The 12,552-nt window shown below is 54.9% G+C and overlaps 1 protein-coding gene across 9 annotated transcripts; it reads left to right on the forward strand.

Annotated features, from left to right (window-relative positions):
• CMKLR1 (chemerin chemokine-like receptor 1) lies at positions 1-10,997 on the forward strand. Of its 9 annotated transcripts, none has more exons than XM_041488506.1 (4): positions 1-482; positions 7,034-7,123; positions 7,582-10,801; positions 10,887-10,997. In XM_041488506.1, exon 3 carries the CDS (start codon positions 7,658-7,660, stop codon positions 8,744-8,746), a length of 1,089 nt encoding a protein of 362 aa, XP_041344440.1. In that variant the 5' UTR covers positions 1-482; positions 7,034-7,123; positions 7,582-7,657; the 3' UTR covers positions 8,747-10,801; positions 10,887-10,997. The 9 variants fall into 9 exon arrangements, with proteins under 9 accessions (XP_041344440.1, XP_041344441.1, XP_041344439.1 ...); XM_041488505.1 differs by having other exon boundaries at positions 2-482; positions 7,579-10,801; XM_041488503.1 differs by lacking the exon at positions 1-482 and adding an exon at positions 1,122-1,139.
• Positions 10,998-12,552: the final 1,555 nt, after the last annotated feature.

The raw sequence follows: 12,552 nt of genomic DNA on the forward strand, positions 1-12,552 counted from the left end.
GTGGGGGGAGCAGAGGACAGCGGCTGACCCAGGGTGGGGACAGCGCAGCGAGGGGGGCTGGCTGCCACCTGCCTCCCCTCGGGCTCCCGGCTGGAGCAGCATCCCCGCGGAGCGCTCTGAGCTCCGTTATCCCTCCGTGGGACGGTGAGCTCCGGCCCGGGGGGCGGCACAGGAAAGGAGGCCCCTCGGGAAGCAGCTTGTTGCTTCCTCACGCTGGGTTGTGATCCAGGCCAGCGTTCCCAGCTCCCGGCGTCACACCCTCTCCCAGCTGTTGCTCGCCGAGCATCGCGCTGCCAAGAAAACCTTGGTGATGGATGCAACTCCCTCCCCTCTCCCTTAAAACCGGCGGGGAGCGGCACCGTGCCTGTGTCTGTCCCGGCACGCCGGGATCCGCCTGGGAATGGGATCCCGCTGGCACCCAGGGCACCCCGAGCTCGTCCTGCCCGGCGCGGAGCAGCGGGACAGCGTTGGCACCGCACGAGGTATCGGGAGAGGTCACTTGGTGGGGACACTGGGGGAGCAGAAGGGACAGCAGGTGGTGGCAGAGCCATGGGGCAGATCCAGCCTGTGCCACTCCCCAGCCGGGTCCGTGTTTCTCGTGGTTTTTACAATTTTGGGCTGCATTTCCCACTGCCCCGGGGCACCTCCTCTGCACCTGGGGACTGCCAGAGGTGCCACAAGCATGGAACATCCCGGAGCTGCCACCCCATCCCGGGGGTCCTGGGAGAGAGGGACCCCGGGGAGCCGGTCACGAGTCCTCAGCCTGGTTCCACAGGAGGATTGGCACATCCCTGCCCGGTTCACACTTCAGGGCTTTCTGGGGCTTCTCCTTTCCCCGAACCGGCACATCAGCATTTTTTCAGCCCTGATTCAGCTCGGGGTGTTGCGACACAGAGTTGTGCAAAGCTGGCAGTGCCTCCGATTCCTCTTTTTCGGCTCTCGCGGGAGCTGCTCCGCGTGGGACGGGGTCAATGTCCCCACCTCACAGGACACGGTGGCCTCGAGCTCCCTCCCACCTGCCACCACTCCCTGCTGGCATCACCCCCTGTCCCTGGTCACACTTGGGTGGTGCTTTTCCAGCTCTGAGGGAACTGGGATTTGTCCCTGGAAAACTGGTGGATCCTGATGTCGGAGGGCAGGTGGGGACTCTGGTGATGCTCTTTCACAGCACGGTGCAGCTTTTGCTCCAGGTGTTTTGCATCTCCCTCTGGATGAGCTCTCCTGGCTCAGGGCAGGGATTTTTGTCCATCCATGCTCAGCTTGTGCTGGATCACTGGCTGCCACTGGCAATTTCCAACTCCTGGCAGGCACAGCGTTGAGGTCAGGATGGTTGGGGACAGCTCTTGGCTGGTGACCCTCTCTTTGAGGGTACAAACCAGGCCAGGCTGATTTCCTCACTGGGAATGCACTGTGGCATGGGCAGGACCTGATGAGCAGCTTCTCTTCTTCCCTGCACCCCTGGAATGGCTTTGGGTTCCCCCTCTCCTGTGTGTGAGGCCAGGAGCATCCCAGGAGCAGGGCCTGGATTTGGGGTGCCTGGGGAGCAGGGATGAGGGGCAGCACAGGTGGAGGAGCCCGAGGGGACCCTTTGGCTCTGCTCACAATGAGGGACACCCAAACCCTTCCCAAAGGCTCCCAGGAGATTCCCAAGCCACTGTGGGCAGCACAGGAGCCGTGGTGGATGGGGCATGTCACTGGTGCCACATCCCCTTCTGTGTCCGGCTAAACTCCGCAAGCTCAACATCCTCCCCCAGAGCTTCCCCTTGCAGCTCTGCTGAGGCCAGCAGCTGGTTTATTCCACGGGCTGCATTTATTTTCCTCATCCTCCCATCCCATGTGCTTCTCCTCGGGATGAGAAAGCTCGGCAATATCCGTGTCAGCTCCAGCTGGATGCCAAAGCCACAAGCCCAGGGTCGTTCCCATGCCAGCCCTAACAGGGCTGGAGGAGAAGCAGAGATGTCTAATGCAGCCTCTAAATGCTGAAAATTCCTTGGGGATTTATCCAGCTCAGGTAAACACCACTGGATTGATATCTATTTGTTAATTTTTTTTTTTTTTTTTTTTTTTTAGGGATTTAGGAGGAAGGGTTTGCAACCAGTTGAGGTTTTTTCCTCCCCTGTTGTTATACAGTGGTTTTGGGATCCCCACTCTCCTTCACCCCAAACCCCCTAATTTTCCCAAAACTCCCAACCTCTTTCGGAGCTGGGCTTTGCAGCCTGCGGGGTGGGAAAACAGCGCAGAAGGGAGAGGAGCTGGCAATGAATTTGGGGGGGTTGATGCCCTGACAGTGTGGCAGTGTCCCCCGGCTGGGGACAGGGAGAACAGGGTGGCTTTTCTTTGCCGTGCTGATCAGCATTCAGCTGGGGACACAGAGCACAGCTGGGAGGATGCTCCCGCGGATCCGGGGTGACTTCCTCGCTCGGGGGGGGGGCTGAGTCTGCTGTCCCCAGCCATGCCACATCCCCTGCGGGGTCACGTCCCTCCCGCAGCCCTGTTTCTGTTTGCTCGGGTTTCTTTCCCTTTGTACGCCCCAAATCTGGAGCGATGTCCCCAAGGTTTTGTCCCCTGACAAAGCCCAAGCCAAGGTTAGGGACAGCATCACTGCACTGCTGGGATGTAGCAGGCAGGATGCTCAGAAAAAGTGAGGGGTTTTTTTTTCTTTTTATTGCCTGAAAAGTGCCAGGAGAAAACCTTGGATTATTAGAAGAGAGTAGAGGAGATGAAAGAACTTTCATTATCTTGGAAGCCAAGTCATTTTAGGCAGCTCAGAAGTACAAACTGCCCTTTTTCAAGGAAATCTTTGCCTGTGTTGGTGCAAACGCCCAAAAATTTTCCCCTTTAATCCTCAAACCTTCCCAAGAACAGAACAGATGGAGCAAAAGGCCAGGATTTTACGAACGGGGTGGCTCTTTCAACACTCGGTGCCAGGGAAGGCCGAGTTCCTCTGCCGGAGTTTCACCCTGGGAGGGGCCTTTCATGACCCAAATTTTGAGGTTAAACCCCTTCTTCTGGCAGCATTGGGGCGCTTTCCCCATGGGGGTGACCCCACCATGTGACCTGGAGGATCTGTGGGATCCATCCCATCCTATCCCGACCCATCCCGCTCAGCCTGGCTGGCTCTGCCCAGATAAACACTGACTCATGTTTTTCTGTCCCACCCTGGGCACAGCAGCTTTTTTAAGGCTGCCTTTTCCAGCTATTCCCTTTTTCCTGCACTGTTCACACGGGTGTGGTGCAGCCTCAGCCTCAGGGATGCAGGGAGAGGCTGCCGGGTGTGGGGGTCCCGGATCCAGGATGGAGAACTGGGATGTGTCTGAGTGGATGCAGGTAGGGATTAAGCTTCCCACTGCTCTCTGTGCCTCAGTTTCCCCCTATAGCTGTGCCTCCTCGCTTTGTCCTGGGTGTCTCCAGGTGCTGGGGGAGGTTTGGGAGAATTTCCAGCCCGGATTCTTGCTGGCAGGAGCTCATTCTCAGCCTGCTGCTCCCATGGTATCCCACATCCCTGTGCCTTTCCCAGCCTGCTGGAGAGGGACAGAGGGGTCAGGGGTGGTGGCAGGGCTGGAGTCACAACCAGGAGCAGCTTTTGGGAAGGCTGGAGCTGTAAACTCCCTCTTGATGGGCTGGTGGTCGATTGACACTGAGGAATGGGGCTTCATCCCAGGTATCCCGGTGGGGAGTGGGATGCTGAGCAGCCTCATCCCTGTGGCATCTGTTTCCACGGCAATCACCTGCTAAAATAAAGGGGCTGGGTACCCAGAGCTGCTTTGCCATTTGGTGCCTTGCTCCCTGAGATTCCTGGCAGCTGGATCCCTGCAGGGATGTCCCTCCTGTGTACCCCTGGGCTGGAAACTCGTGGGTGCCGGGGGGATTGGTGGGGTGGCCTCGGGTGCCAGCTCGGAATGGGGTTTGCATCTGCCTTCCCTGGGGCATAGGATGCCATGGAATTCTTAGGGAAATTCTTAGGGAATTATTAGGGATACAGCCCGCAGGGTGGGACTCAGCCAGAGCTGTGAACCCCCACGGAACAGGGACCAGCACCTGCCACATGTCCCCAGGGACATGCCTGCCCTCCAGGGACATCCAGGATTGTGGCAGGGCTCGGTGGGGTCTGGTGCCAGCAGCTCCAGAGGGACGTGGAGGTCCCGTTTTACCCCGAGCCCTTCCCAAAGCTGAGCTCCAAACATCTGCCTGCCATTCATCCCCCTCTCCCGGGAAGCTGTGCCGGAGCTGCCCGCGCCTCCCACGCCCGGAGGAAGCGGGATGGGGTTTGGGGTGCGCTGGGAGCTCGGGAACGGCCGATGGGAAGAGGAGAGGGAAGTGCTCCAAGGAAGGAAAGGCAGAGCAGCTGCCGGGGAGGAGGCGGCAGCAGGGCGGGCGCGGACCCGGCTGTTCCCCGGGGGATTTGTTTGTCCCGTGCCGGGGACAAGAATTTTCTAGAAGGGACAAGCACCGACCCCAGGGCTCCCCAAATTTCCCCAGCCCTGGCAGGTCCCAGCCCGGATCCATTTCATGATGTACATCAAAGCGTGATGCACTTTGACAGCTCAGGCAGGGTCTGATGTACTCAAAAGCTGCTCTGCTGGTTTGATTTAATTTAATTTGATTTGATTCGATTAGGTTCTATCAGTTCTCCTCAACCTGTCCCACTAAAAGCCTGGCCGGCGGGCAGGAGGCGGTGCTGGCAGCCTGCCCATCCCTATAAACTCCGGGAGCAGGGCTCTGGCACCGCCCTGCCCGCCGGGATCCGCTGCCAGCCGAGGCCCCGAGCATCCCCTGCCCTCCCCGTGTCCCCGGGACGCGGATCCCGCCGCCTTTCCCCGCTCACATCCGTCCCCCGCCCGTCTGCCTTGGCCGGGGCAGAGCTTTTTCGCCCAGAAAAGCTGGATTTGAACATTTTCTGCTGTTCTCTCGGTTTCCTGTTGCCTTCCCAAGAACAACATCCCTGACCTCATCCTCCCCCGGTATGTGCCGGGATGCTGCCGGTGCTCGAGCCGCCCGTCGGGAATCCCACCCGGCCTTCCCTGGGTACCAAGACAAACACAGCTGCGGGAATGACGGAGAAAAGGCTATTTTGGGTAAACCCTCTGCTCGTTTTTGTTGAGGTAGGAGGACAAAGATTAATAGATTGAAGGGAGAACAGTGGTTTTGGCTTGAGCAGGGAATTTTCAGCCCAGAGAGGAGCAATGAAACACTCTTAGTATTATGTGGCTTTTTTATTTATTTTTTTTTTCCTCTCACAGACTTCAGAGTTTTTTTTGCTGTGAGAAATGAGGAGGTTTCATGCAGCTGCTCCTGAGACTTTCCATTTTTGAGAGAATTTTGGAGAGGCAGGTGGGAGTTTGCTGGATGATTTTCCTGCAGGACTGGGCTCCTGGTGCCCATCCTGCCCATCTGGAATGTTCATGGTGGGATTGGCCTGCTGCTCCTGTGGAGTTTGGGATTGCTCCTCATGAGCCCTGCAAACAAACCCATCCTCTGCCAAATCCCACAGGGAAGCAGAGTCCTGGTGTTCCTGTTGCTCTCTGCCATCCTCATCCCAGCTGGGAACAGAGACCAATCCCTGCAGAGCAAAATTAACAGAGAATTCAGATAAATAATCCAATAAAATGAGCTTTGGGATGAGCTGAAAGTCATCAGGTCCAGCAATTAAAAATGATACTAAAGGGAGGATTTTACATTAAAAACATGGGAGTGGACCCAGTGGGAAGAGGAGTGGGAATTTCTCCTGTCCCTCTGGAGCAGGGGCTGAATGTGGGGTAAGAGTGAGGGGTGGGAGTGTCTCACTTGCCCCATGGATGGCACCACAGTGGAAAAGGTGGCTGTGGAGCAGGTCCAGGGAGCTTTGGGGTTCTCTGGATGATGGGATGGGATATGATGCAATGGGGTGTGGTGCGATGGGAGGCAATGAAGTGGGGTGGGATATGAGGCAATGGGGTGGGCTGGGATGGACATGGGGTTCTGGGCTCCCCCACCTTTCTGGAGCTCTGCCTTTGGGAAGGGGATGACCTGAAATCCCTGTTCCATAAAGCAACCCTCATTAATCAACATTAACATCTCTGGGAGAGTCAGTTCTGCTGATTCTGTTCCTTCCACCGGATCATCGACTTTAATTCATCTCTTTGGCCATCGAGGTTTTCCTGGGACAAGGCTCCTGCTCCAGCTCATTCCCAAACTTTGCACTCAACCCTCATTTGTTCTGGCTGCTTATCGTCCCCCGGAGCTCGGCCAGGGGGAGGTGACAGGGTGGGATTTCACCCCCGGCCGGGGACTCTGCAGCAGCAATGGCAGGAAGGAACAGCAGGAAAAGCCCAGGGAGAAACAATAGCTTCCAACACAAACACCATGGGAATTTCAAAGCAGGGCTGGCGGGAAGGTTAAGCTCAGGGACCTTTGGGGTGAAACTCCTCGGGAACAGGGAGGGTCCTTGGGCGTCCCCACGTCCCTCCTGTGAGGACACGTCCGGGTGGGATGCTCTGTGCTTCTCAGACAGGCTTTGGGGGATTTTGGTTTTAAATCCCCTGAGCCATTTAGGGGGTTTTGTATCCTGGATTCTCACAGGGGAGAGGTTGAACCCCCTCAATCCAGGCTTTGGAGCCTGGAGTCTGACAATGGCAGGTGATGCTGCTGATTCACCACAATTAACATATTTAAACATACAGGGCATCAACTGAATCGGGAAAACAACCCTGTGAGAACGCAGGATATAAAATAGATCGTGCAGACAACGTGGGCCTCATTTATACCTTGAATTAATTATTATCTAATTATTAGTAACCTGTGGTTGGTTGTTCGGTTCTTTGTGTGCACCTGAGGCTGCTGCTCGTGTTTGGTCCTTGCTCAGAGGGTACAGGCTGGGATTTCTGTCCTGGCTTATCCCAAAAGCTGCTGGGATCAAGGCAGGACCCCGTCTTCCCCAGTCCCTCGAGGGAGGCTGCACAGGGTTAATTGTTGCCACACCCTGATTGGGTTTCCTCCCCTAACCCCACATCCGGGGGTGAGTGGCCTTTCTTTGATCCTGGCTTTAATGTTACAGCTCATGCCTTAGGCCGGTGTGGAGGGAGCTGCAGTTGTGCCCTGGGACACTGAACTGTCACCTGTCCCCATCCCGACAAAGAGGAGAGAGGTGAGAGGGTGCCTGGTGTCAGTGGGGTGTGTGGGGAGCTTCCCTTTGGGCTTTCAGTCCACTTCAGTACAAAAAAAAAAAAAAAAAAAAAAAAAAAAAGAGAGAAGCCATAATATGTTTCAGATTGGAAAGTCAGAGCTGTTGATGAGCTGTTAATGAGCATTATCCCGGTTTTCCCTCTGGAAGTAGGCGGGTAAGCAACGTTTTCTGCAGGATGAGGCTGCAGCCACATCCTGGTGGAGCTGAGGGACTGAATCACGTCCTGATGCCTCATGGATGGGGGTGGAAATCAGGGAGGAGCTGTGGGAGCATCTTGTTCAGGACCGGTGCGTTCCGTGGGATCCCCCATTCCTGCGTGTTTGTCCCTTCTCTCCCTGTCCCCAATTCCCACACGTGCTGGGGGCCGTTGTCCCTCCTGCTCTCCTCACTGCGATTAACACCAAGTGTTTGCTCAGCAGGGGAAGATCCCTGGCCGCAGACCCCAGCATCCCAGCTCCCCGGGATCACACGGATCAGCTGCCGTTCCCAGGGAGGATGGCGCTTCCCAACCTCTCCGATTACCTGGACGGCCTCAATAACAACTACAGCGACTACGCCGACTACACCTACGAGGACAGCGGCAGCGTGTGGGCAGACCCGGCCCACGACCCCAAGGACATCACCAGGATCCTGTCTGTCATCATCTACAGCGTGTCCTGCGTGCTGGGCATCCTGGGCAACGGCCTCGTTATCGCCATCATCACCCTGAAGATGAAGAAGTCGGTCAACGCGGTCTGGTTTCTCAACCTGGCCGTGGCCGACTTCCTCTTCAACATCTTCCTGCCCATCAACATCGCCTACACGGCCATGAGCTACCACTGGATCTTCGGCACGGTCATGTGCAAGCTGAACTCCTTCCTCCTCATCCTCAACATGTACACCAGCGTCCTGCTGCTCACCACCATCAGCTTCGACCGCTACGTGTCCGTGGTGTTCCCGGTGTGGTCGCAGAACCACCGCTCCACCAACCTGGCCTACGGGGTTTGTGTGATCATCTGGACCGTGGGCATCGTCATGAGCTGCCCCTCGCTCGTCTTCCGGGACACGGCGCAGACCCGAAACTCTGTGATTTGTTTCAGCAACTTCTCCCTCTCCAGTAATAAATCCTACGAAGGGCTGGCTCTGATGAGGCACCGCACCGTGAACATCACCAGGTTCCTGGCCGGGTACATCCTCCCCATCACCATCATCACCTTCTGCTACGTCGCCATCGTCTTCAACCTGCGCCGCAACCGCCTGGCAAAGTCCAAGAAGCCCTTCAAGATCATTGTCACCATCATTGTCACCTTCTTCCTCTGTTGGAGTCCCTACCACCTGCTGAACCTGCTGGAGACGGTGCCCGACACAGTGCCCTGGTCTGTGTTTGAGATCTTCATCCCACTCACCACGGCTCTGGCAGCCTCCAACAGCTGCATGAACCCCGTCCTCTACGTCTTCATGGGCCAGGACTTCAAGAAGTTCAAGGTGACCCTCCTTTCCAGGCTGGTGAACGCCCTCAGCGAGGAGACAGGACACTCCAGCATCGTGCACAGGAGCTTCTCCAAGGTCTCCTCCATGACTGAGAAGGAGACAACAGTTGTCTAAACCCAGCCTGCAGGAGGGACAGAATCCCCTGGTGTTGGCGCTGTGATGGTGACCAGCCCTGGTGTGGTCAAGCATTGTCCAGCACTGTCCTACAGCCCATTTTTGACTGGTGTTGCTGCCTGGGGGCTGGCAGGGGATGGAGACCCCCAAGGTATGGAGAAGACACCACCACCCTTAATCTTGGGTGGGATTGCAAAAATCCTTGTGCCAAACTAAGAATACATTTTTGGGCATTGGCTGACCCAGGAAGGGCTTTCCTGGAGTTTCCAGAGACACTGTGGTGGGGTGCAGGATATCAGGAAGGCATCTCCTGTGCCATGGCCAAATTGGTGGCACTCCTCTGTCCCATGTCTGTGTGTGGCTCCCCATGGTAATTCCTGAGGTATTTTGGTACCAGAACAAGGTGTTTGTGACTTTTTTTGGGAAGTGTCCTTAGGAGGGGTTGGAATATCCCGCCTCAGAGAACTGGGAAGTCTCAAATGTCTTCTAAGTGATCCAGACCCAGGGCCACCTTGTCCCCACCAGTGTGGGGACTGGGCTCACACACAGGGTTGCCAGCATGGAAAACTGGGAGAAGAAAGAGGGAAAGGTCAATTTGAAATGTCTTTTTAGCCCTTCTTTTGATGGGCACATTCCACACGGTACATCCTGCAGAACAATTGGATGTCTGGGGCTAGGAACAGGCCCATGAGCTTCTGGGGAGGACCTGCTGTCCTCTCTTGCATCCAGGGGAGCCTGGCTCTGTTGCCAGCTGTTCCCTGCTGGGATCAGTTGATTCTACAGGATGATTTTGTCTCTCCTGTCTTGGGACACTCTGGGAATCTCCAGGGAGACTCTGCTGCCACACATTGATCTCTGCAGCGAAGGAGGGGCCAAGCCACCACCTCCATCCAATTTCACACCCAGTTAATTTTGGAGCTCCTTCTCCATTAGGGCTCCTTCCCATGACCCTGGTGTCACCCTCATTTATGTGTCACTCCCTGGAGCTGGCTTTGGGCAGCCCTCAGTGGCCCTGGGGACATTTCAAGTGGCCCCTTGGGGAGCTTTCTGCAAGTTTTGGCCATTGAGAATCTGCTCCCAGGTGCCCACAGAAGCTGAAATATTTATTTATAGCTTTCCTTGGAAATCAGAAAATGGAAAATAAAATGGAGAGACATTTCCCGGGAAAAGGCAGGGAGCTATTTCCAGGCAGAAGATCTTGCCAGCTGCAGGTACAAGTAAAGCCCTGATAACTGAGCTGCAGGAACGTCGTGGATCAGAGCGGGTGCTGCGGCAGGAACAGGATTTCAGGATTTCGGGATTTCAGAACTTTGGGATTTCGGGATTTCAGGATTTCAGAGGAATTATCTGGGGTCCGCCCCAGCACTGCCTTGCTGCTCCACCTCGATCTGCATCACCTCCTCCATGTGATGGGACACTCAGCACCTGGATTGTCTCCGTGTCTCCTGGGGTTGGGATCCACCCACTTCCCTAGGGAACGCTGTCACACATCCCTGCACCACACCACGTCCCATGGCCAAGCCCAGGGCTACTCCCAGCCCTGATCCACAGAGATTTTTTCCTCCAAAACCCGTGCTGGATCCATACCCATGGAAGATGCAGTGCCTGAGGAGGCTGCAGGGCCTCTCTGGTGGTGGGAGGAGGCTCCTCTTGCTCATTTTCCCCAGTATTTAATTAATATTGCTGGAAGGTTGCCAGGATCCTGTTAGGAGTGGGATAGGACAGATGGGATGGACGGGACAGATGGACACACAGGGACACACAGAACTTGCAGAGGATCTGTTTAGGGAGCAGTGGGAATGGGATGTACCCAGAGCCAGCAGCCCCTGGGGCTTGTGGGCTCAGGGTTTGGAGAAGGCTTGGATGTGGGAATGAACCTCAAGGACTGGATGCCATCCCATGGCCCCTCAGGTTGTTGCTGGGATGTTCATAATGGATTTAGGATGCTCCTCACTAATTCTGGTGTCTGTTTTTTCCAAGCCCATCTGTTATTACTCCAAACAGCTTTCCAAAAAAAAAAAAAAAAGAAAGCAGTGCCTTGGTACTTACCCTGGGGTTAAACCATCCCTGTAATGGCAGCTTGGCAATCCCGAGTTTAAAAAAAAAAAAAAAAAAGCAGTGCCTTGGTACTTACCCTGAGGTTAAACCATCCCTGTAATGGCAGCTTGGCAATCCCGAGTTTCCCAAATATTTGGGTGCATCTTTGTAGCTGTTTGCTTATTTAATAAAACCTCTGTTTTCCTGACAAATACCTCAAAGCGTGGAGTGGGAAGGATCCCAGGGATTTTCACTGAGCAGTCCCTTCCCTGTGTGTATTCCTGAGCCCTGGTGTCCAATTTGGGATTGTGGAAAGAGCTCAGGAGCAGAGGGATGGGGCTTGGATGATCCAAGTGCTCCAGACACCAGCGCTGCTGCTCTGTCCCCTCCCGTTCCTGATTCTCCTCATCCTGCCAGGGTTTGGGATGAGGATGGGGAAAGGAAGAGAAAAATCCACTGAGTTTTTCCTGCTGGACCCTGTTAGCTTTGAATTAAGCTCCCCAAGGAATATCAGTGATTTCTGTTCCCGTCACCCGCTGAGACAGGCAGCAAACAGCTCACCCAGGCAGCATTTAAAAAGCACATTTTTATATGCCTATAAAATAGAAACAGGGGAAAAAAAAAACATTCCTCAGAAAACTTCAGCCTCCTCAGCCAGGTTTTTCTTCCCTTTTTGGCAGAGTGGCAGAGAAATGCAGCTCAGTGTTGCCCCAATTGCTCTGATATTCCCGAAATACTGCAGGAGCTGCAGCTCGGGAATCTCCCAGGGTGCTGAGGATGGATCCTGTCAGCATTCCTTGGTTTTTTTGCAGTGCTGGATATTTTGTTCGTGGAGGGGAGGGGGCTGCACTCCCCCAGAGTGTTGGGAAGCTCCAATATATTAAATCAAGGATCCTTGGGTGCATCCAGGCGACCCCAATCCCACCCCTGCCCTGCTCAGCTGGAGACATCCTTGGCTGTTAATTAACAAAGTCCTCTTGATTAACGGCAGCAGGAGGTTAATGACCACGGGCAGCTCCAGGGGAACGTGCACAAACTGGAATTAACATCCAGGGAAATGGCTGGGTGGGAGCTGCAGCTCCAGGGCTGGTGGTGCTGGGATCTGCAGCCCCTTTTGGGGCAGAAATTGGTGAAATTGGGATGCACCTGGGTTCAGCACCCCAGAGCCAAGGGGTGAGTGGGATGCAGAGCCACCACCATCCCCATCAAACCTGGAATTAGGGCAGTTGTGGGGATTTTAGGGTCAATCAAAGCTTGTGGCAAAGAACAGCAGGTTTTGGAGCTGGAGCACAAACCCCCCACCCCAGAACCCCCATTCCCAGCCTTGGAGCACCAACTCCTGCTGCTTCCCTGGATTTACCCCCCACCCCAAGCCCAAGGCTGGGTCTCATTTCCAGGGAGAAATTACTCTGGAATACAGCAAATCCTGCTCCTGTGGAATGTGTTACCATCCTCAATGACAGCTCTTTTTCACTTGGCTGTCACGGCCCTAAAATAAAGCCGTGTTCTCCCTCTCCCATAAATCAGTGCCTTTATTCTGAATTGGAATGAAATTTAAAATTAAGGGGAAAAAAAAAAAAAGGACTGAAATGTGTTTCCCTCTCCCTTTGCTCAGAGCCAGGTTTAAATTATCCCTGCTGTGTTCAGGCACGTTGTCAGCTGTAAATTTTAGGGGAAATACCCAAGCTGATACATAAACCTGTTGGTTTTGTCAGGGATGGAGATGGCTGCTCTCAGATTTATGGCCCATCTCCCCATTCTGGGGTTTT

This window comes from Pyrgilauda ruficollis, unplaced genomic scaffold (genome assembly GCF_017590135.1).
Source record: "Pyrgilauda ruficollis isolate IOZ18807 unplaced genomic scaffold, ASM1759013v1 scaffold9, whole genome shotgun sequence".
NCBI lineage: Eukaryota > Metazoa > Chordata > Aves > Passeriformes > Passeridae > Pyrgilauda > Pyrgilauda ruficollis.